The following is a 25,316-nucleotide window of genomic DNA, read 5'->3' as shown; positions in this document are numbered from 1 at the left end:
AAGATAAAGTTTATCCTTAAAATATGTAGTAATTTTGCACCATTTATCTGGATTAGTATCAATTTACTAATTGTTTTATATTGAAACTGGCATATTTAAGACACTGAAGTGTAAAGGAACATACAACAATTATTACAGACTAAATATGAATAAGTATGAACCCAATGTTGGTTACATATACTCTTTCAAAGTTGTGTATTAAATTGTTTAAAAAAATGTCCCCTCCAGACGGCAGCTATGTTTTACATAGCAAAAATTCAATTTAATTTTTTTAATGGTTCCTGAGGGTTTGACGCTCTAATATTTTGAGAATTATTGACACACCATCTGAACTTTGAAATGATAATGAATTTGCATGAAATAAATGAGTTTGAATTTTGACCCCTTTTGGGACTCAATGTTGTCATTTATAATGAAATAGCCCAAATACAAACAAAACATTTAAGAATTTTCCACCTGATTCCATAAATTATACAGATACAGTAAAACCTCCCTTATCCAGACATCTTTTCTACGGATCTCTGTTATCTGGGCATATAATCTTCATAGAAAAACATGTTTGAATGCTTTGATGCATTAGTTTCATGTGCTGAAATTCATATCTATGTTACATATAAGGCCAAAAAAAATAAATTGGTTGGTTGCCCTTCCAAGACAAAAATTTGGAGGGTCGGTAGGTTGATCCTTTTTTTTCATGGGTTCTTCCTACATTTTTCCTCCATTTTGAAAAAGCTAGAATTGACAAATGCTTGATCATTTTACGGTAAAAAGATTTTGCATTTTTAGACTGAATTTAAATGGAAATACTTCTTGTTTTTAATCAAATGTGCTTTTAATAAATAAAACGAGTGAATAAAAAATGAAATGTCCTTGATACTGTTAAAATTTCAGGTTTCTTCTAAAAAAGTGATTGCCAAAAAAAAAAAAAAAAAAAAAAAAAAAAAAAAAAAAAAAAAACCCACCCAAGATTTCTAATTTTTTTTGGGTTAGGTCGTTGAGGGCAACCAAACATAATTTTTTTTGTCTGGTGCTTAAATACCATATTTCAGTGTAAAATGAACCCATATTGAGTAATCCTCTATTGTCCCAATGTTAGCACACTGACTCTGGATTAATCACTTATCCGGGCCAATGCTTGGTCCCATTATGGCTGGATAAAAGAGGTTACACTGTACCTAAGACCCTGGTCTGACGTACATAATTGCACCATCCAACCATCGCTTTCTTTACATGGTCAGACTATAGTAAACTAAACAATGTACGGTCACACGGCAGTGTACTATAGTCTAAGAGCTTGTTTTCACGCTGAAATGCATGACTGGATGACGCATTGTGCGGGTCACACGACTGATTGTTTGTACTAACTATAGTCCTACCATAGTAACTTGGGCACAAATGATGCTAATTAATTGGCATCGTTGGGGTCTTGGGGAATGATATTATGACTATAGTCTGACCATGGTCGCTTGCGGTCACACGCTACCCGTACCATAGTCTGAAATGCATGTCTGACCAGGGTCTATTATACTGTGTGTGCGACAATACACAAATTTCATATAATACACATGATATGTACAGCTGCAGCTTACAGATACGGTTGGTTGGCTGGATGAGATGCTATGTGAAGTAGTAAGGTTTCTTCACATTGATTCCATGCTCACTCAACGCAGGACTCAAATCGTCCATGGACAATGTGTATCTTTTGTCCTGAAAATAAGAAAAGTGAGAAAATATATATATGGTTAGACAGATATTAAATTTGAAGGCTGTTTCTCATAAAAGAGTCTTGACTAAACTAAAAGCCAACTGTATGCCTTATTGGGCTATTCAGTGCTGTACGGTGCGACCATTTTAGTCGCATTGGATGCGACTAAACCTTCAATCCCTGGCGCAAATGGCGACCAACTGTTGAAGATTTTATCGCCAGAACTCCTGCCCCACAGTAAAAAGGCTGCTAATATGCCAGTATCAACAAACCCAACCACTAAATTACCATCATCTTTCGGAGTATGAAATCCAGTCTTTTTAGTGCGATCATTCATCATTGTGATGTATGTCCATGCTCACTGCTGTACAATACATTACGACATCGGCACATCGCCATGATAAACAAAATACAGCGCATGTACAGTGTATGTACACAGCATTCAATCACAGGAATGTACCATACGTAACGAAAGGGCGATCCATGCAAGCGTAAAACATGTACAAAACATAGCTGTCAATAGTACGACTGTACGGCTATGAATATGCATAATCTCGATGTGGACTTCCTGGAAAACATGTACATGCTGTGTATGGAGTATGTAGCGTTCAATGGGAATATAGATAGAGTACAGCAGCTATGAATATTCTACACCTACCTACGCCAAGCTACTGTGACAGGGAAGCCCCAGCCATACAGTATAATATAATTGAATGTGTGTTCATGCAGTCAATATAGGATAGATTGAAAGTTTTGATTGTCCTACTCAGTTAGCGCCTTCAGCTTTTTTACTTAGGAGCAAAATTTGGGTGCCTAAATTTATAAAGTTAGGAGTCATTAATGTGCTCCTCAATCAGTTTTTACACCGTACAGCACTGGGGCTATTCCATTTAAAATCCACACTGTCCCTGTAGAAGATTTTGGAAATATGAGTATACATTTTAAATGGAATGAGCACATTAGGCAGCTCCATTACAACTTCATACACCCTCTGATAAAGATTCCCAACATGAATCTTCCACAGAGGGAGGGTGATATAACATGATGATATCTGGTGCTGAATTATCTGATTTTGGTTATATTATAATTGATCATTCTGAACTGTATTGTTTCTGCTTGTTTTGATCATATGAATGGCAAAAGAGAATATAGTAGTTATGCCCCGTGATCAAGCGTGCCATCAGCCCAATCTTTCGCATTTGGATGTGAAGGTCTCAAATGCAGAAAGTTTGGGGTAAAGGTCTATACTTTTCCAACACATGCTCAGCATAAAATCGCAACCAGTCAACTTGGGAGTGAAACAAATCATTTGGTAGCAACGACTGAATTGCTGGTAGTGTTTGTACAATCGATTCCTGCTTTTGATTACCAACTACTATCATGATCACTGTAACTATTAGTAGTATGATATGGGCCAAAGGGTATGAAATGCATACCTTCACATTGTTTGGGTGGGAGTTCTCTGTGTGTTCCCTGGCCCACCCTGCCTAAGTGGAGGCACCCAGGGTGTAATGCTGGTTTCATACTTTTGTGCCGCTTTGCCGCTCTGAAGAGGATTTTGCTTCACTGCGATGACCAGCGGCAAGCCGATATATCGATCACTCCACCGCTTTGCCGAAGCGGCAGCATCGCTGGGAGTTGAATTCAAGTAAACTCTGAGTGGTGCTGCTCTGACGTATGAGAACAAAAAAAGATTTTGGAGCAGTGCTGAGCGGCAACAGTGGCTTTCAGAGTCATGCTGCTCAGCGCTGTGCCGCTCCGCTTCAGACAAGTGCAAGCGGCATGATGAAGCGTCACACAGCAGAAAGTATGAAACCAGCATAAGCTTTTGTGAAATTGGGTGGGGTTAGGGTTAACACTTACCTTTCCTGTTTTCTTTGAGCTGCTTCCTGACCCTCTCATCTTACAGTGCTGTAGTGCATCATTGGCTATGTCTGAGATAAACTTCTGAGCTGCTAATGAGATTAATCTTACTCTGTTGACAAACAAACAAATAAACAAACATTCAATTCAAAAAAGTGTTATTTAGATTTTGCAAAACTTGAAGATCATGTAAATGCCAAGTGATAGTGTCAAATCAATTTCATTCAATGTACTGCAATATCACCTCTACTTCAAAATTACTGTCTCCAAAATCTCTGCAATTGTGTTTTGGATACCCAATATCATAAATGTGTCATAACAGATTTGGATAAGTATGGTAGCTTTGCACTTGAGCTGGTGCAAACTAGTATCTAGACACTCAAGGTCCGTTCATACTACCACCGCATTTGCGATGCGTTGCTTTGCGATGCCGATATATCGATTACTTTTTACCGCAACTCAACGCAACTCATCGCATTTCCAAGTTAAAATGTATTTAACTTCATTGCGATATTGCAATGCAGTAGTTTGCAGTACGATGCAGTGCGGCAACGCACCGCATCGCAAAGCAAAGCATCGCATATGTGGTGGAAGTATGAACGGACCTTAACAACCATAATATTTTGGCATGGGGGAGCAATAGCATACTTTGTACTTCAATTCCTGAATGCTCATTATGGTAAGGGGTGTTGTCAACAGGTCTGTGAGACCCTCTGCAATGAAAGAAGGTGAGTAGTGAAGGGTGGGATACAGAGAGGGGTCTGTACTTTGAATACATGACATCGCTCAACATCATACTGCTATGGTACACATTTGGATTGTTTTGAGCAAGTGTGCCAACTATTTTAATTTCCCAGACTGTAGCTGATAAAATTAAGGTCTGCTGATTCCAGGCTAATAGCTCTTCTGGAGCCTTCAAGGAGAGCTGTTTAGAGCAATTTTCAATAGAATGTATTAAAGGAGAGAATGGTCAACATAGGAGAGCTAAAATTCCCTCTCCTATATCAGATTTATGGAGACTAGTAGAGATCAATTGCTCTCACTCTGCTCAAAAGGCAGTCCCTGTGATTCAATATTATCTTACATTCTTGGGTCTGATGCTTCAAAGCCAGCTCTGTTGAGATAGTACCCTGTTACTGCATCTGGTATCTGAAATAAAATCACAACACAAATTTATTGGATAGCGGTGACAGTGATATCATACACATTTATTAGAATAAAGAATCTGGAGGGATGTCATCTCAAATGAGCAACACAATTCCAGCATGGTAATGAAGTTCAGTAATTGGTACAGTAATCGCCACCATAGTGAATGCATCATACCTTAGTTATGGGCAGTCTTCAAATCAATTTAAAAAAAATTACCCTGGGGTGGACTTCTGCACCCCATTTTAAAAGTTGTAGTGCAATATCATCTGACGCATAGCAATTTGAAGTGCAGTCTCAGACAATCAACACATAAAGTCAGTACAATGTGGTATCGTAATTTTGCACTCACACTTTTAAAGTTGTATCGCAACAGGTGAATTTTGGGGTGCAAATGACACTGCGATAGGGCTTATTTGGAACGCTGGTTACTGGTTCACGCTTGTTTGCACACCTGTTAGCAACCCATTGAGAACCAGCTGATCTGGCAAAGATTGATCTTGACGTCACATTATGATGGCGAATAGCCCATGTATTCTACAGAAAGATTCGAGCCAGGTATACCAACTTGGTGTGGGGAACAAAGACAAAGACAAGATAAAAACTAATGCAGTATGTAAACCAGAATGGTGTACATGCACTGTTACGTCTGCATTAGAAAAAATCCAAAACCACAGGGATGGTGGACAAAGTTAACAAAAATACAACCGACGTTTCGAGCAGATAAACTGCTCTTCTTCAGGGACAGACAACAAAATATAAAAGCAAACAACGAAAACTACTACGAAGACTTACCGTAGGTGCATAATCTTCGAGTTGTGTCAGCATATCTTCTAATGCATCCCCTGCAGGTCTGACTCTATCCCCGTTAGCCACAGCCATATTACTACTGTTACTATTCCCCGGATGTGTTGGTGTTGATGACTGTGATGTGTCAGCACTGGAACTACTCCCTGATGCACCCACTAAAATTAAAAATAAATCAAACATGAAACAATGGTGTACAGCCAAAATGGTTTGCCGACCTCAGCAATGCATTGCTGCCTTCACTGATGGTCTAGCTTCAATACTAACAAGCAAACTGCTGATATGTATCATATCGATTGCATCATGCACTAGTATTCATCAGTAAAGCATTGCAACAATCTATGTGCCTTCAATAAAGCAGCAGGATTATAAACACTGGTCGATGATACAACCATAATCAATTTCCTCTGTGTTCAGTAACTAAACTACTCAAATAAAGAAAGTCTGCACATAATGTAACCCATCCTACACCAAAACCTGAACTTGCTTGACAAATTGATTGATAAGATCATGTGCAGAATCTTGTTAGCTCAAATTTGATACCAAATTTGATACCAAACACTCTAAATTCACAGAGATTGATACCAGTATATGAAATTTGGTGCATTTGTAAAAGCTGTAAATTAAAAAGGACCATGTGGACCTGTAGAGGTGAATGGCAGAGCGTGACCATTGACATAGCCCCAAACAAGCGCTAGATCATATCGATGGCATCATGCACTAGTATTCATCAGTAGAGCATTGTAACAATCCATGTGTTCTAAATTAACAATTGAATAAACTGCATACTTGGGATAGTCGACAGGGGCCATCGTGTGCAAGCAAGCTTGACCACATTGCCACGCAAAGCAAATTCGACTGCATGCATCGTTTTGATTTGCAACTTTTGAAAATGCACCTAAATTTCATACACTGGTATCAATCTTTGTCAATTTAGAGTGTTTGGTAGCAAATTTGGTTTCAAATCGGAGCTAGCAAGATTCTGCACACGACCGTGTCATAACATGATTTTGGTGTAGGACGGGTTAGGTAAGTGCGGACTTTCTTTATGTGAGTAGTTTATATAACGACCCACTCCTTAAATGGTCAATCCACAAGCATGTCTAGGGTCGTTACTTAGGTTGTCTGCGATCAACAAAAAGTCAATTAGGTGTCAGGGATTATCAATTCAAGCATGTTCGTAAAAATAGATTTGATCGATATTTGGTCAATGGTCAAAATTGCTGTTTGGTTAAACTTATTTTGCTTTATATATATGCCGTCACTTTGAACATTTCACCTAGTTGTTTCTTTGCTCATTTTGCATGTATGTTTTCTGTGCAATTTCATTTCCCTTTTGTGCAATGTTCATCGTGTGCCTATTTCATTTTTCTTATTTCTTTATGATGTATAATATTTTATTCAATGGGCTTTTTGTTTTTACGTACTCATATTTTTATTGGTAAAGCGCCTTGTGGTCTTTGATGTAATGCGCTATATAAGAATAAATTATTATTATTATCATCAGAGCAGTGTGTGTAAATTCAGCAAAGCCTGTCAGTTTACTACAGTCTTTTATGGGTTGGGCTTTGCTAAAAGCTGTGTACCACTTTGCTAGAATGCATTTACTGAATGCTGTGAAGCTTGGCTGAGCTCATAGGCGTAGATCCGGGGGGGGGGGGGAGGATGGGGAGGTTAAATCCCTCCCAATATTTTGCCAGGGGGCCCCCCAATGTTGACTTAAAGAAAACATATTTGGTGCACGTGTATAAATTTCGAGTACCGTACATTTGAAGTTGTAAAATGACCAAATTTGTAACCGTATTGATCATCACCATAACAAAAATTAATGTCTCATTAGAGATAACATGGTGGCGAAAAAATTGCATTTTTTTTGGATGTGAAATGCAGATTTAATGAAGAAAAGAGATGCAGGAAGTCTTCATAGTGTTATTTTTAAGGATTATATCACAAAACTGAACATGTGAGTACTTTTTGAATGCAGAGTGAACCTTTGAAACTGCGCCTTGAGTTCAGTGAGGCCCCAGTTTGTGCAATAGGTGACCCCGAATGACGTCACAAGCCATTGACCTCCGTTGACAACAAATCCGATGCAGAAGACAAATTTGTAGTTTTCTGAGGTTTGTCCCTTTTCAAATCGGCAAAAATACTACCATTTCTATAACTTCTTGACATACGGCCTCCAGCCAACAACAAAAATAAAGACTCTCCTCTACATGTTCATGTGTTCAGCTTCACATAAAATGCAATTTTCGCCAAGTATTTAACCTTTATTTTACCGAAATCGGCCCAGATCATGAGAGCTCAATAGGCACGCAATGACAATTGCGTCGGCGTACAACGCCTGTACACACACGCTCTGCATTTCCTGTGCGTGCACAATCGATCGCACTATTGTGTCATTCCACTAAACACAGTGCACGCAGTATATTATACTCTCATGATCGAGAAACTATTATTCTAGCTATAGTAACCAGTATCATGAGTATTACACTTAGGCCATGGGAATTAAAGTAGTAGATTTGCGTCCACCGCCCGCATGCTCCAAAACCTACGGTACCGCATATTTTTTCATTTATTTACAAAAAATTTCATTATTTACCAGAAACAAGAAAAAATGGCTTTCAAACATAAAATCAGCAAGTTTGAAGTTGGTAAAACAGTCGTAAAAAACGTGAAAATGAGTCTGCAATGATGTTGTTCACCCGTGTTGGTTGTTCACCGCGAGTCCCGGGCGTGTAGTTCAGTACAACAAGCATGACAGGCCAGGCAATGCCGGTAGCCAGCAGCCATCTTGAAAAAAACCAAACATGAATATGCTAATGCCTGACTACACCCATCGAATGTGTGTCATCGGCCCGGTCGTCGGCCCTCAGACTGTAGGAACCCATGGGTATGCTATGCACTTTGCATGCTTTGTGGTGCCTGGCGTGCTAACCGGCTCCTTTACTTCTAACTTTGTACAGCGTGAATGGGGGTAGTTCGTTTGTGCCTAATAGAATAGAAATAATGAATAATGAAAAAAAGCCGCGTGGGATTTCAAAAAGTTCTGGACGCAAATCTACTACTTCAATTTCACCGCCGCCGGCGGCGCCGCAAATCATGTCATTCCATCAATTATAATTCTGAGGGAATTACTGCATAACTGCAATGTAAACAAACCCACTCATGGCCCATGTGGACATAGTGTACTCCCTATTCCAGATAAATACAGCACTAATTTTTTGGGATTAAAAAAATATGATAAAGTTCTGCAAAATAAAACATAGCTAAATCCTAATCCTTTAGTTAGTCCTAACTGGCAATAAAAGTCAAATTTTAATATTTGGCAAATTTCTTGAAAAAAGAGCCAAAAACATGCATTTTTGTCATGTTTTCTGACAATCGAGTCACAAAAATCAAAGACTTGGAACAAGTCTAAGCATTCAAAATCTTGAGTAGATGCCGCAATTTTGCTCTAATTCCCACTTTTTTGTGTTACTATAATTAAATAATGGGTTATAAAAATGAAACATGTCTTTTCCAAAAACTAGAATGCATAAACTGAAATTAGTCTTAACTAGTACAACTACAAGTCTTTGAGCTTGATTGTCACAGCATACGAAAAACACCCTAAAAACGCATGTTTTTGGCCCTTATTTCCAAAAATTGGCCAAATATTAAAATTTTAATTTTATTGCCAGTTTAGGACTAACTAAAGGATTAGGATTTAGCTAGCCTATGTTTCATTTGGCAAAACAGGATAATTAATATTTTTTTTATCCCCAAAAATTAGTGCTGTATTTTTCTGGAATAGGGAGTAGTTCTTTTCAGTACCCTGCTTTCCATGGGTGACTGTAGGAACCCATAAATTCGATTCATGTACTATCACTCTCTCTCTCTCTCTCGAGCTCTCTCTCACATCACAGTGACTCAGTGTCATGCCATGGTTGTTGAATTTTGCATCTGATCTTCATTCATTCACACTTACCACTACCACTGGGTTTAATATCGTTTGCTGCTTGCATGTTCGCCATGATTAACACACCGATTTGAGGATAAGCTACACAGGACCGAGATCTTTCAATTTATAATGAGAAATTGCAGAATAAAAATGTAAAAATTGGTAAAACAACAGACAGAAAAACTGAGAAACAAAGCTTTCCGTCAGATGACCTTTGCCTTGTTTTCAATCGACACTGGGTCGACTGATGGCGCTAATTTAATTATTTGCCTGTCCCAGACGGTAGATAGCATGACTGTTTGTGTTAATCTATACTATTAAAGAGGAACTTGCCGATAATCGATACAGATCGATACTTTGAGGAGGAACTTGCCGATAATCAGAGATTATAGATAAATCATCTCAGAGATTATAGATAAATTATAAATTAATAAATAGATAAATAAATAAGTTCTAGCATTTCCGGATGAATGGTAAATGCATAGATAGATAGATAAATTAATAAATACAAATAATTATTTGGATTTATTTGGTAGATCAACCAATGGTGAACCCGCACGCGTTGCTTCGTTGCTACGGACAAGCTTTAAAATACGCGTATCCTATACGCGCATGTTCAAGACAAACACACTGCTCACGGCGGATATGTCATGCTGTAACCGCTACACAGATGATTTTCGAAACATTTTAAGTGATCTTTTTGAAAGTGATCATAGTTTATCCGTTCGTGGTGACTTTCGATGGAGAGTGGGCATTTTATTTAGCAACCGCTATATAATAAATCAGCTGCATTCGTTTATGATGACTGTTGGTAACTTAAATTCAAGGTAGGCCTATAATATTGGAAGTATAATTTGAGTTTATTCGTTTGTCATGTTGTGATGAATTTCGATGGGGAGGGTGGAGCATTATTAGCACATTGGGGGGGATAGAGATATGAAAAACATTTCTTGAACTTGAAGTAGGCATATTATAATTAATAGTGAATCCAGCACCTTTTGACAACATTAACAGCGGCGTAGATTTCTTTTGATATGGGGATAGGTAGGGTCCGTTTCAATTTCTTGAAATAGGCCTACAGTGAATCCTGCACCGTTTGGCGACAGAATAGTTTATGGCCATAATGAAGATGGTATTTTATATGATGCAAAAGTGGAAGAAATTCGCACGAAGACCGCAAAAATGGGCACTTTTTAGTTTGGCCAAATATGAGGTTGATATTGTCAGAAACCCACATATAGGCCTACTACAGGTGTCAACTTTCTTGGGGGTGATTGTATGGACCATTGCCCTTATCAAAATAGGGGGGTATCTTGAAACCCAATGTTGCTATTATAGGCCTACTTGATGAAACAGAAACAAATTTAAAAGAAAGAAAGAAACCCACTTTACATGCGTGAACAAAAATGGCCACTTTTTAGTTTGGCCAAATATGAGGTTAACTTTGTCAGAAACCCACATGTATACAGGTGTCAACTGTTGCTATAGGCCTACTTGATGATGAAACAGAAACAAAATTAAAAGAAAGAACAAAACCCACATAATGCATCAATATGGAGGTGATTGTAGGCCTATAGACCATGTCCCGTATCAAAATATTGGGGAATTTATTCCCCACTCCGGGATGGATTTATGCCTAAGTAAAAAAAGAAGAAAGTAGGAAAGAAAGAAAGAAAGAAAAAGCGAAGGAAACAAAAGGGAAAGCAAGAAAGAGAAAGGGAGAGAGAAACGAAAAGAAAGAAAGGGAAAGACAAAGAAAAAATAGACAGAAAGAAAGAAAGCTAGAGGGACAGACAGACAGAAAGAAAGAAAGAAAGCGAACAAGCAAGAAAATGAAATAGAGAGAAATGGAACGAAATAACTGGAAAGCAATAAATGGAAATAGATAGAGAGAGAAACTGAAAGAAAAAAGGAAAGACAAAGAAAAAATAAGTCAAAAGGGTGTTTGGTACAAAATTACGCAAAAGATATATGCTAAAGGAAATCGTTTCCAAATGGAGGCAACAAATGGTACCACATCACTGACCGCGTACTAATTGAGCTGTTGAATCGATACCAATTGCCATGATTACCATTTCCATCGTTTATGCTAACTGCTACCGTTTACTAACCGCTCCTGTTTACTCATCTAGCGGGGGCCCGCGCGAAGCGCGGGTACCCGCTAGTATACTAGTATTTTAAGAGAAAAAATAACAAAAAAAAAAAACAAAAAAAACAAAACAAAAACAAACAAACAAAAAACACACACCCCACACATGCGAAAGCTAAAATTTATTCGAGTAGTGTACAAAACAACAACAACAACAAAAAAAACAAAAAAAGAAAGAAAAGAAAAACAACCCCCCAAAAAAAAAATTGGCATGTAGCCTAGGCCTATAAGGCGGTATAAAATTAATGTTTTGGTTCTCGTCCCTCCCTCCTCAATTTCTGGGATTTGTCAGATTTTTTTTTTAAAGAATTTTTAATTATTTTAGACTTTGGAATGATTTATGAATTTTTCATACATAGGCTATAAGGCCGAGTAAAAAAAAATACATGTTTCTCGTCCGCGCCCTCCTCATTTTTTGAAGATTTTTCAAATTTCTTTTTATTTTGTAAACTTTCAGTTATAACTTGTTGAAAAAGATGTTTCAGAAGTTGAAACTTATTTTGAAGAAGATTTTTGTGATCACTAAAGGGGTCTACCTCTCAAAACAATCAAATAAAAAGGGCCTCCTCCTTTTTCTCAGATATCAATCTGTATGTCGAATACCCAAAATATGGTGCCAAATACAGGTATTTAGCGTCGTTTTCAAATAAAAAATACAAAATAAAAAGCCACTCATTCTCCTAATTTTTAAAAACCCGGACGAGAAACATGTTTTTATTTTTACTTGGCCTAAATAAGTTTATTAGAGAACAAGGATCACTTCCAAGTCTTTTGTGGTACTCTAGGGGTTTATCCCTCAGAATCTCACATTTGAAAAAAAAAAAAAAGTGCCTCATCGTTTCCTCGAGCACTGTTGGAAAAGACCGAAAACTACTGACAGTGCTGATTTTACATTGAAAAAAAAAAAAAACAAACAAAAAAACACCTCCCTCCCTCATCAATTCATGAAAATCCTCTGGACGAGAACCAAAATGTTAATTTTATATGGCCTAATAGGACTTAATGCAGAACTTAAAGTTCCAAATAAACTACAGTTAGCCTATATAGGCCTAAGTTATAATGTTGTTCTTGAGTCAAACATCTATAGCTACTACTTCAAATTTGTGAAATTTTGCTTATATTTAGAGCAAGGAACCAAACTAGGTCAAAATTACATATTTTAATTTTTTGTACCGATTATCATCCATTTTGACCATAGAACAATGTTTACCGATTTATGGGGACATTTTTGACCATAGAACAATTTTGAGAATAGGCCTATCCTACTTTTGTGTCTAGATTTTGTGGTCCCTTTAAACAATTTGTTTCCAAATTTCGAAGATACAGTGGAATCCTTACACAATTCTCTAGTGAAAGCAAAGTTGAAAAATTTCCCCAAAACACAAAAGCATTTTATTTACATCGCTATCAAAAGATCAGTATCGGAAATATATGGAATATATGAAAATCAAAGAAATATTATTTATGGTTAATTAATTTCATTGGAATTATAAATTAATAATAATAATAATAATAATAAAAAACAGATTCTGACAAGAGTAAAATCTTTTAAAAGTAAAAACCAACAAATCAAAATGGAAACGAATATTCATAAAAAAAACTAAACCACAACTAAAAGTCCATCATTTTGCGATTTTGTTAACAACTATATAAATTTATACAATAGCATATCTGCTTACTTTACTAAGACTAATATTTGGATCTTTAGACAAAATCAGCGCACCAGATTAATTCATGAAATATGACGCATTAATATGTACACATATTCTCTAAAATATGAGTCAACCATTGATTTTACACTGTGACTCAAAAGGACAATGCGAATAATTCAAATAAATGGAGTCATCATCACTATTGTTCTTTGGTCAAACATTGTGAGAATTAAATCATTATTACATTAAAATGACGCCGGTCGGCGACTCGAAACTTTGTGACAAAATGTGGGTATGATTCAATCAAATTGCGAACATTTATACTGCAAAAAAATGTGATTCAACCTGCGTGAGTTTAGACATACGAATACATTGCAGGAAAATATAGTCCACAAATTTCATCGATATATTTAAAATATTATACTTATATGTATATTTTGAACGTAATTAATGTAATGTTGAATTTTAAAAGGTTAGTTATCAAGAAAAATAAAAGCATGAAAAACATCACAGATTATGTAAATTTAGATATTCCTTGAGCAATATTTAAAAAAAAACATAAAATAAAACCTTAATGAAGATGGTGCAAAGGAGATCCAAAATGTAGGCCTTTTTAACTCAGAAAAGTAACAAATTTGGCCATAAACAGGTTTTAAAAAAAATTCATGGTAAATATGCACCAACGTAACTGCAAGACAACTTAATTTAAGGAGCATGTTAACCTCTTTCATTTGATACCATATTTGCCATTGTAGCACTTGTAGTTTTTAAAGTTCTAAGCATTTTCATGTTTTGGTCCATGTCCACTTTTGCTTGGAATTGCCCAAATTTTCGTGCTATCTTCAGAAGACGGCTATAATAGCGTTGCTATAACTTCTCACATTGTGGATGTGATAAAGTTAGGCAAATTATACGGAGCTGCGCGGAGGAAGGCTCATCGTATTCGAAAGATTGCACAGCTTGCCTAACTTTGCTTTGCTAAAACTTGAGTGGAAAAGTTAGGCATCCAAATATTGAAAAGCAAAATCAGGCAGGATTGTGACGGTGTTAAATTGTGTCATAACGTAAGAGAGCGTCAGCCATCTACCTATTATATGCCAAGGTAATTTACAGGTTCATGATCAAAATAATCAAGCTCCCTATTCCATGATTACCTGATATAAAACTGATCTTTAACCAAAACCCTGTATTTATACATGATTAATCATAAATTGTGATTTTATTTCACGTCCATGTAACCGTGCTCACGAACACAGACATATATCTTTAAACAAGTACATGTATACCTTTAAACGAAAGCATGGCCAATATATTCAATCTGACATAATGTTACCATGGTTACTGGAAAAGTTATGGAACTTTTTAGTGGCAAGAATTCAAAATAATGGAAAGAAGAAGACAAATAGGTGGTACAACGGGGTAGTGAAATATTAAAAACATTGTGTGTGGGGGTGTGCGGGGGGGGGGGTGCGGGGGTGTAAACATTGTTGGGATGGGGTGTGTTTTGTTTTAACTTAAATTAACCTGAAAAATTGAACCCTCTTTCATTGGCCCATCTTTGGGGCACATTTATTAGGGGCATACGAATATAGCAGCATGTTGCCTAACTTTACAGCATGTAGAATTTATATTACTACAGTGCAGTATATCCTGCAAGTTACTACATAAATCGCGGTTAAAGGTCTTACATGTATGAAAAAGTGCATTGTATAATGTTACTACATAGGCCTTTTGGGTAAGTTCTTATATGAAAAAGTGAATTGTATATGTTACTACATATCGGTAAAGTTCTTATTATGAAAAAGTGCATTTTATATTTTAGCTCTTAAAAGCCTACATTTTTGGTATTATGGGGTTATTTATTAATTTTCTTTTTCGGACAACCAAGTTGTCTTTAAAAAAAAAAAAAAAAAAGATGCCAGCCTTTTAACCTTATTGAATTAAATCAAAAGTTGACTTAGTACTGATCCAACTAAAAAATTGACAATAACTGGGAGCAATTAATTCGATATTAATTAGGTATATTATTTTCCTTTGGGAACATGTTCCTTGGGAACATGTTCCTTGGGAACATGTTCCTTGGGAACATTGAATATTAAAAATTGGGCTATTCCATTTAAAATCCACATTACTCTGTGGAAGATGTTAGAAATAGGGGAGTATATATGAATTTCAAATGGAATGGACATATTAGGCAGCTCCATTTGAATGTCACACTCTGAGAAATATTCAACCCGAATCTTCTACAGAGGGAGGGTGAGTTTATAAAGTTGATGCTAAATTCCATTTGAAATTCATACTCCCCCGTGGCAGATATTTTCAAAAATCTTGTGCAGGAGTAGTGTGGACTTTAAAATATGAATCAGCCCAATATAGATGAAATACATTTTAGCCATACACCCTATAATATTTTGTAAGTAAAGGGGTATTTGACCGTATTTTGTGATCCATAGCCTCATCCCCCACTTTTCTCAAAGTTGAAATTTTTATTCCGCTGGAAACCTCTGACTACAGAATGTTTACAAAACAAAAACAAGAAATTCTTGCAGATTAATTCGAAAAAAAAAATATATATCGTCAAATTTGTATTACGGTCTGGTTAACCAGAACGAAATTACAACACAGTTGCCTACGGAGCAGTTAAGACGCGTTTAATAATATTATTTGGTTAAGTTCCCCGAAAAAATTGGGTCAAAAAACCGTGTGGTGTTTTTCTTTGGGGGAGGTGTCTTCAAAACTGAGCATTTTTGCCCAAATTTGACCTCACAGATGGATTTGTCAAGTCTTTGCCATTCTAAATATGTAGGGGCCTTTTATATACTTTTAGACCAATAATTTAACAGTTATGAGCCGCCCAAGTTTCTATAATTCCAGGGTTACGGCCACCCTTAATATACATTATCTAATTATCTACGCATCATTAGTCAAACATGTTTTTATGACCTTATCTGCCAACATAATTTCGGTCTACTTAAACATGATAAAAGTGGCCATCAGCATGATCAAGTCCAAGATAGCGTCAATACAAACCCATTCATTCAACCATTATCTAGCCCATTCAAATAATACAATAGACATGTAATGTTCTGATTAATGTCAACCAATCAATCAAAGCACAAACTGATTTACGAAAATGAGGTGAAAATTTAAAATATTCTCATTTAAGTGGTTTTTTTTCTCACGTTATACTTTCGTTATATGGGAATCCATTAAGATTAGAAACATGCTTTATGCTAGATATGATCATTTCTTTTACATTAATCATGCCAAAGAATACTTTTGAAAATGTTTTTTTTTTTACACAATTGCATCTCAGATCTTATTATTGATGACACTGATTTGTTATTACAATCTATCTTAATGGGTATAGATAGTGTCACGTTTCTGGCTCGTTACCCGGGGAATCAGTTCAACGATTAGACACTCAGTTTTTCATTATTAATATTATGGTATATCTTCTTATATCTACGGAATACCATTCGCCGCAATAGTACCTTTACTTGATCATTAAGGCTGAGTTCACATAGGAGTATACTGAGTATACTATGTGAACTCAGCCTGATCGAATGAGCATATAGCGTACATTTGTATAGCGATACCGATACCGATACAGTATACTCCTATGTGAACTCAGCCTAATGCATTAATTTTGCGTTCTGGCCATATGCTTCAGCGATATTTTATGGTTATCTACTAGACTATTGGCCGATATCGCGGATCTATCATGTTTATACTTTGTGTATCTCTTATCTTGCGCTAGATGTCACTTGCTGTGATGGCCGAGTGGTTATGGCGTTGGACTTGAAATCCAATGGGATCTTCCCGCGCAGGTTCGAACCCTGCTCGCAGCGCTTTGTATTTTATGTCAGTTTTCTTGACATTAAATTTTTCTAATAAATTACATGATTGGTGACGCTTTTTTTTAGTTAAACGTGTTTTTCTCTCTTTAGTTTTCGAAAGACGTTAATAGGCTGGTTCTATTTTGGAAAAATCGCGTTCCTAGCGGCAAGTTTGCGTAAAAGTTGGCAACCAGCTTATTTTTGTTAATTTGGTATGCTGAACGCGAATCTGTTGTCTAAGCAATACATACATAAAGACCCCCCCCCATGACCCCATAGGATCGCATAGGGGGAACAAATTATTTTTCATTCCAATAACTTGGGGAGCACAAAAAAACAAAACAATTAAGTTTAAACAGCATGTAGGTCAAAATTTTAGTCAAAATCAAAAACGGCCTGTTTGAATTAGGCAGAGACTTAAATACTGCTATTTTTTCAATCACTATGCCCTCTATCGACCTGGATTAGATTAGATCAAATATTGTGGTCTTTATTACAGCCGACTTGTTCTCCTCCGTGACGAATGAGCACAATCCAGTTTGGAACCGAGACTAGCAATATTTAACACATATATACGTAAAAACGTGTACGTGAAAACGTACGTTCCACGTGCTGCGTTTGGAACATTGCAATCTCTCTAATAGCAATTTTCGGCATGGCAAAATTGAGCTAAACTCCTCAACAAAAGTTTGGAAAGTTTTTTCAAGCATCTATATCTCAGATTATTTTTGTGACATGTTCATATCGTGTTTCATATCTACGTTATTTCTCTTTACAATGACCCCATAGGATCGCATAGGGGGAACAAATTATTTTTTATTCCAATAACACTTTCAAACATGTCAAATTATTTGTCTGGCCCCACGGATCCCAGAAATGTACGACCGTAGCCTATATCGTTAAGAGTTATGGATCACAAATAGATCACAGGTCGATTTGCTTGTTGTGTATAGGTCAAAAGTTATAAACTTGCTCAAATTTTCGTAAAAGTTGGGGCAAATTAATCTCCTAGCTAAGAGGTTTCAGAAAAAGAATAGTTTGCATTATCTGCGATGTCTAGTTAGCATGTTACACAGCAAAGAGTCAAAAGATATGTAGGATTCCATATGGGGAATTTGAATTTTTTATCATCTATCTTCTGAAGTTGACCTCGCAAATGGTAAAAACTATTATTTTCCTGAATTCCTAGAACTTGAGGAACAGTTTGCATCAATTTTTACGAAAATCGGAGCAACTTTAATTGTCACCCCTGTATAACATAAGCAATTGACCTTGGACTTGTTGAGCCTCATAACTTTGTAAATGTATGTCCTGCGCGCAATTATGTTATAGTTTTGTGATCCTTAGACCCAGACGTATAATTTGAGATGTTTTGCAGTGAATTTGGAGCATTTTTAATATTTGCCCCCTATATGAGCATGTAGGGGGTGTGGGGGTCTTTTTTAGGGTCCCGGGGTTCCAATATAGCTTGGCAGACATAATTGTCTAATTCAGCATACCCGAATTAACCAAAATAATTTGGTTTCCAGCTTTTACGCGAACTTGCCGCTTGATGCTTAAATAAGCACATATTTCCCCAAAGAAATCCTGTCCACTGTTTTGTTGAAATGATTATGATTATTATCGGCATGACATTAAAGAGGAAATGGTTGAAAAAAATTAATGTTTAATACATTTTAAGTATAAAGAAAGTCAATTGATATCATTAATAGTATCTACTTTAATCTAAAATCTTACAAAAAAAGATAATGATGGAAAAATAATGACATGTGTTTTTAAAGTGCATTCATTGTTAAAATGCAACATATTTCATGAATGATTATAGCAATCAACCGTGTCATGTAGGCTAATTGAAATCGACATAAATTAAGTGATCTTTATCAGTTATTATAATAGTATGTTCCTCAGGATGCACATAATTATTTACCAATTTTGAAAATAATATAAAAGAAACTTGTTTTGGTATGTTTAAAAAAGAAAATAATTTTTAATGATCTCTTCTTGGTAACAAAATTTGCAAACATGCACAATAAGTTTCATTGGAGCAATCCTCGTCTGCTGTGATGGCCGAGTGGTTAAGGCGTTGGACTTGAAATCCAATGGGGTCTCCCCGCGCAGGTTCGAACCCTGCTCGCAGCGATATGTTTTTTATGTCGTGCTTTTTTGACGTTAAATTTTTCTAATAAATTACATTTGGTGTATATGACGGGTTTTTTTTTTGTTAAACATGTTTTTCTCTCTCTTTGATTTTCGAAAGACATCTCAAATAATTCATTTAAATCTCTTTTTGTTCCACCATCTTACTCAAGAATTAATATCAATCGATTGTATAGAGACCTTTTTCTTTATGGTGATACGATTTTAAGTTTTAAATGATAATATCTTAATATGTGATGGCCGAGTGGTTAAGGCGTTGGACTTGAAATCCAATGGGGTCTCCCCGCGCAGGTTCGAACCCTGTTCGCAGCGATGTTTATTTTATGTAATTTCTTTACGTTAAGGGCTGGGGTATGAACGTTTGGACAGTATTTATTTTGGGACATTAGAGCACATCAGACATATCGAATTGAATACCTGAGTGGAAGAAGGGCCCAACTCCAATTTTTTACAAAAATGAGTTAGACCCATCATTTTATTGCCAACAGACTGTTCTTCCTTGTGTGTGAAAGATGAGCCAAAATCCACGCTATAAATAGTCTTCCATGTACACTTAATCATGGTTTTCATGGAAGAAAGGCCCAACTCCATGGAGTTGGGCCCTTCTTCCTCAAATATTGGGTTAAAGACGAATTTTGTTCATCCGTGAAATCTGCTTTTCACTACAATTAACTTTCTTGCTAACATATTACATGCTTCTACTTGTACAATTAATGGATTTCTGTAGCTATTTATAACACATCTGCTTACGGAACTGGTACTTGCAGTATATTAGTGGAAGAAGGGCCCAACTCCAGCTCGTATTAAGACCTATACCATTGCCATGGAAACATCATATATAATTTCGAATGTATGTAATATTGTATGTTCATGTATTGAAGGTCCCCTGAAGATGAAAACACTCTGTCTATAAAACTTTTCAAAATATTAAGTTTTTTCTTTATATTTCAAAAACAGTTTTGATGGAGTTGGGCCCTTCTTCCACTCAGGTATTCAATTGCATTCTGAATACGAAGAATGTCATTCTGATATCAAATAATTTTGATTTTTTGAAATTCGCAATTTAATACACATTTTATAGCAAATCATTAAAAATTGATATTTTTGATATTTAACAGTACTTGAAGTAAACTTTATAAATCTGATGATTGATACTTAGAGAGTATGTAGGTGGGATGAAAAGCCGACGATCAATTGAAAATTTTGACCTTTCGTATTGAAGATATGGATTTTTTTTCCCAAAACACCAAAAAAATTAGGTCTTTTGGGAAAAAAATCCATATCTTCAATATGAAAGGTCAAAATTTTCAATTGACCGTCGGCTTTTCCTCCTGCTACATACACTTTAAGAATATATCATTAGATTTATATAATTTACTTCGAGGACTCTTATATATCAAAAATTTGAAAAATATCAAATTTTTATAATTTGTCATAAAATTTGTATTATATTGTGATTTTCAAAAAATGAAAATTATTTGATATCAGAAAGACATGCTTCGTATTCAGAATGCAATTCGATAGGTCTGAGGTGCTCTCATGTCCCACAAAAAATACTGTCGAAACGCAATAAACGCTCATTTTAGATCCCTAACTGTTTCTAATAAATTACATTTGAATACCTGAGTGGAAGAAGGGCCCAACTCTAATTTTTTACAAAAACGAGTTAGACCCAGCATTTTATTGCCAGCAGACTGTTCTTCCTTGTGTGTGAAAGATGAGCCAAATTCCACTCTCTAAAATAATAATCTTCCACGTGCACTTAATCATGGTTTTCATGGAAGAAAGGCCCAACTCCATGGAGTTGGGCCCTTCTTCCACAAATATAGGGTTAAAGAGCAATTTTGTTCATCCATGAAATCTTCTTTTAACTACAATAAACTTTCTTGCTAAACATATTACATGAGTTCTACTTGTGCAATTAATGGTGATTACCTAATTTCTGTAGCTATTTATAACACGGAACTGGCATTTGCAGTAGGGCCTATATTAGTGGAAGAAGGGCCCAACTCCAGCTCGTATTAAGACCTGTACCGTTGCCATGGAAACATCGTATATAATTTCGAATGTATGTAATATTGTATGATCAAGTATTAAAGGTCCCCTAAAGATGAAAACATTCTGTCTATAAAACTTGTCCAAATATTAAGTTTTTTCTTAATATCTCAAAAACAGTTTTGATGGAGTTGGGCCCTTCTTCCACTCATGCAGGTATTCATTTGGTGTATATGTCGGTTTTTTTGTTAAACATGTTTTTTTTCTCTCTTTGATTTTCGAAAGACATCTCAAATAATTCAGTTAAAATCTCTTTTTGTTCCATCAACTTACTCTCTTATTCTTGTGCTATCATACGCTATTAGCGCTTAATAGCGCTATTAGCGCTAATAGTTCCATAGACTAGGATTATTTTCAATTTTAGTACAATTGCAAATGACGTGCTTATGATCGCTAATAACGGTATCAGCACATCTAACGCTAACAGGTGATATTAGCGCTAATAGCGTTCTTGTACTATCATACGCTATTAGCGCTAATAGCACGTATTCTCCAGACTATTTTTTCTTATATATAATTTGAACATATTTGCAAATGAGGTGCTAATGACTGCTAAAACGCTAAAAAAGGTTTGGATATTAGCACTTTTAGCATTTTTTTCATCAGCGTTGCTATTAGCGCTAAATACACATAGAGGTATCATACTAATGAAACGCTAATAGCGTCATTAGCAAAAACGCGTCAATCTTGCTAATAACCAATCTTACAGTTTCCTCCGCTTTTTTTTGGTTAAACATATTTTTTGTCTGTTCAGTTTTCAAAAGACATCTCAAATAATTCAGATTTCGCCGCGGCAAAATTCTCAATTTCAACGCGGCAAAATTACGAATTTTGGCGTAGTGAAATTCTGAATTTCACCTCGCTGAAATTGTCCTGGCCATCCGAATCATAACTCACATAATTTCGCCGCGCCGAATTTGATTTCACCACGCTGAAATTGACCTGGCCATCAGAGTCATAACTAGTTCAATTTCACCGCGCTGAAATGAATTTCTCCACGCCAAAATTAATTTTGGCGAGGATAAATTCAATCCAATCAGAACTCGTCTTATAGACAATATTGGCCAACTTAACTTGTAAGATGAATTCTCATTGGTCAGAATTTCTCCACGCCAAAATTGATTTTGGCGAGGTGAAATTCAATCCAATCAGAACTCGTCTCACAGACACAACTGTTGGCCAACTTAACTTGTAAGATGAATTCTCATTGGTCAGAATTTCTACACGCCAAAATTAATTTTGGCGAGGAGAAATTCAATCCAATCAGAACTCGTCTTATATAGACACTGTTGGCCAACTTAATTTGTAAGGTGAATTCTCATTGGTCAGAATTTGTCCACGCCAAAATTAATTTTGCGAGATGAAATTAATTTTGGCGAGGTGAAATTAATTTTGGCGAGCCAAAATTGAGCTACTTATGACTTTAATGGCCAGGTCAAATTAATTTTGGCGAGCCAAAATTAATTTTGGCGAGGAGAAATTCAATCCAATCAGAACTCGTCTTATAGACACTGTTTAACCAACTTAATTTGTATGATGAATTCTCATTGGTCAGAATTTCTCCACGCCAAAATTAATTTTGGCGAGGAGAAATTCAATCCAATCAGAAGTCGTCTTATAGACACTGTTGGCAAACTTAACTTGTAAGATGAATTCTCATTGGGCAGAATTGATTGGCTGGGAATTTCAGCGCGGCGGAATTCATTTTGGCGTGCAGAAATTAATTTCAGCGTGGTGAAATTAATTTTGGCGTGGCAAAATTGAGCTGATTAGTTATGACTCTCTAACGGCCAGGTCAATTTTACCGCGGTGAAATTCAGAATTTCGCCACGGCAAAATACAGAATTACAGCGTGCCAACTTTAATTTCAGCTCGGCAAAATTAATTTTCAAAGTTGTGAGTGTGCTTTTTTATTGGTTACAACATAAAATATACTTTTTGTCGAGTTAAAATTGAGCTAGTTAAGACTCTTATGGCCAATGATACTTATAGCACATCGAGTGTCTTGGATGGAATAAGTGACCTTGCTTTATTAAGATAGTACAAGCATGGTAGGTATTATCAAGGGGGTGACACTAAATTCACGGTATATTAGCAACGCAAAATCTATGAAAAATTCAGCTGGTTTACTAGCTAGAAAGTGAGGCCAGTTATCGATCCGTTATAGCTCGTTATGAATAATTCATGTTCGACCCCTTGGATCATGTTAATTGAGTTTGGCAAATAACAACGTTGTTAGTTTTGCGAACTTTGCCTGTTCAATGAGAGTATAGCGCGCCCCAATACATCTGGGCACAAACCAGGCGAAAACGATCCAGTTTAATGAAATGGCGGACGGGTATTCCCATCAGGCACCAGTGATATGTTTTTTCAAAGAAAGTCTACTAATTTGATATGAAATGACATTTTGCAATAGCAAAGTCAAAATTAGGACTTGCTGTCAATAATATGAAGGAAATATGTGACAGAGGCAAGGTGGGAAATACAAGTAGTATTTAAGTTATAATAACCTTTGATACCCGACCTGACCTTCCATCATGGCGCCATGATTCGTCTTATGTATTTCTACGTGTGGTATTTCTATTATGCTCTCAAGTAAAATAAAATACCAATCTGCACTGAGCAGACAATGTTACTTGGCTCCCAGCATGAATTATTGATTTTATACGGAGGTAAAGAAATGCACAGTGTATGTGCATGATGTGCAAGCATACTCCAAATATTTACGGTAAATCTGAATAGTGGTCACATGTTGACATATCATGTGTTCGGGAAATCACGTGGCAACATTTTAAGATTTCAGGCTTGTTTACTAGTTAATTGCCATTTGTACTCTTTTTATTATTTATCTTTGTTAATTAACATATATTTTAAATGCTGATAAATCGTGGTTGGCTGCCCATGATATCTGTTCAATGTTTTATGAATATAATTCTACCACGCAGAGGGGGTCACGCAGCAGAATTTCACATCACCTGACTTAGCTAGATTTCGAAGCTCTGCTCTTCAAATTTATGTAACTTTCAAAGTTTATACATTTAATATATTTAATATGATACTAATTTTTGTTATAACCAACTGGTACACGAAATATACTAGCTTATTACCTATACAGAAAGGTGATTATCAGCCTTCACTCAGCAAATTGACATGCCCGGCACGGCATATGCAGCCATTCTCCGTCTGGATTACATGACTGTCGCCCTCAATACGTCTGGGCACAAATTTAAATAACAATACACTATTTACATATCAATGCGGCCTCATGCTAATTAAAGCTGCCCCATCCAGGAGTTCATCTATGGTATTATAGTACCTATAAATAATACCTACCATGGTACAAGCCTGGTTTTACCTTCAATATGTTGTATGGTCTGAGTGATGTACCACTTTTTGGCTTCTATAACCTTTAAATGCATGTAAGCTACATTGATACCGATGCCACCAATAGAACAAGAAGATTTGCCCCTTCATTTTGCATACCACTTTGTCCATTTTTTCTCATTTCTTCACAAAATGCAAAATGAAAAAAAAAAAAAACCGCCAGAAAATGCAATGGGTGTAGTATCCCTTAAATGGTGATCTATTGGTATTGAATTTCATGTGCTGTGATGGCCGAGTGGTTAAGGCGTTGGACTCGAAATCCAATGGGGTTTCCCCGCGCAGGTTCGAACCCTGCTCGCAGCGGTACATACTATTTTTATGTTACTCTTTTTACTTGGTATGGGCTGCGTACGATGTCTTTTTTTGTTATCCAAATTTTGTTTTTCTCTTTGATTTTGAAGACATCTCAAATTGCATTTGAAAGACAAATCTTTTTTTTATCTTAATTTTGTTCTACCCCATTTTTCTTTGTGGTGAAACAATTTTCGTTTTATATGATGATCAGCATCTCTTGATGGTAAACATTTTAAAAGTGCTGTGATGGCCGAGTGGTTAAGGCGTTGGACTTGAAATCCAATGGGGTCTCCCCGCGCAGGTTCGATCCCTGCTCGCAGCG

General features: G+C 36.2%; 1 protein-coding gene and 4 non-coding genes across 5 annotated transcripts; 4 read left to right on the top strand and 1 right to left on the bottom strand.

Moving 5' to 3' along the window:
• Positions 1 to 1,034: 1,034 nt before the first annotated feature.
• Positions 1,035 to 9,688, bottom strand: LOC140160263 (transcription initiation factor TFIID subunit 10-like). The gene is made up of 5 exons (XM_072183538.1): positions 9,492 to 9,688; positions 5,510 to 5,679; positions 4,653 to 4,717; positions 3,569 to 3,680; positions 1,035 to 1,707 (listed from the first exon to the last, which is right to left on the bottom strand). Exons 1-5 carry the CDS (start codon positions 9,535 to 9,537, stop codon positions 1,618 to 1,620), a joined length of 483 nt encoding a protein of 160 aa, XP_072039639.1. The 5' UTR covers positions 9,538 to 9,688; the 3' UTR covers positions 1,035 to 1,617.
• A 7,346-nt stretch (positions 9,689 to 17,034) lies between these two features.
• On the top strand, positions 17,035 to 17,116 carry Trnas-uga (transfer RNA serine (anticodon UGA)). The gene has a single exon. It is a non-coding gene; the product is annotated as a tRNA-Ser (tRNA).
• Positions 17,117 to 19,161: 2,045 nt separating this feature from the next.
• Trnas-uga (transfer RNA serine (anticodon UGA)) lies at positions 19,162 to 19,243 on the top strand. The gene has a single exon. It is a non-coding gene; the product is annotated as a tRNA-Ser (tRNA).
• A 5,678-nt stretch (positions 19,244 to 24,921) lies between these two features.
• Positions 24,922 to 25,003, top strand: Trnas-cga (transfer RNA serine (anticodon CGA)). The gene has a single exon. It is a non-coding gene; the product is annotated as a tRNA-Ser (tRNA).
• A 231-nt stretch (positions 25,004 to 25,234) lies between these two features.
• Positions 25,235 to 25,316, top strand: Trnas-uga (transfer RNA serine (anticodon UGA)). Its single transcript has one exon. It is a non-coding gene; the product is annotated as a tRNA-Ser (tRNA).

The sequence above is a fragment of the Amphiura filiformis genome, chromosome 9, assembly GCF_039555335.1.
Source record: "Amphiura filiformis chromosome 9, Afil_fr2py, whole genome shotgun sequence".
In the NCBI taxonomy this organism is placed as follows: Eukaryota; Metazoa; Echinodermata; class Ophiuroidea; order Amphilepidida; family Amphiuridae; genus Amphiura; species Amphiura filiformis.
This window is presented reverse-complemented; position numbering and strand designations above follow the sequence as displayed.

What these genes read in the sequence shown, in the direction of transcription:
- LOC140160263 (XM_072183538.1), bottom strand. Translation starts at nt 9,537, where the DNA reads ATGGCGAACATGCAAGCAGCAAACGATATTAAACCCAGTGGTAGTG. An exon ending in TATTAAACCCAGTGGTAGTG is followed by an intron (nt 5,680 to 9,491) that starts GTAAGTGTGAAT and finishes TTTTAATTTTAG; the next exon opens with TGGGTGCATCAGGGAGTAGT. An exon ending in GAAGCATCAGACCCAAGAAT is followed by an intron (nt 3,681 to 4,652) that starts GTAAGATAATAT and finishes GTTTGTCAACAG; the next exon opens with AGTAAGATTAATCTCATTAG.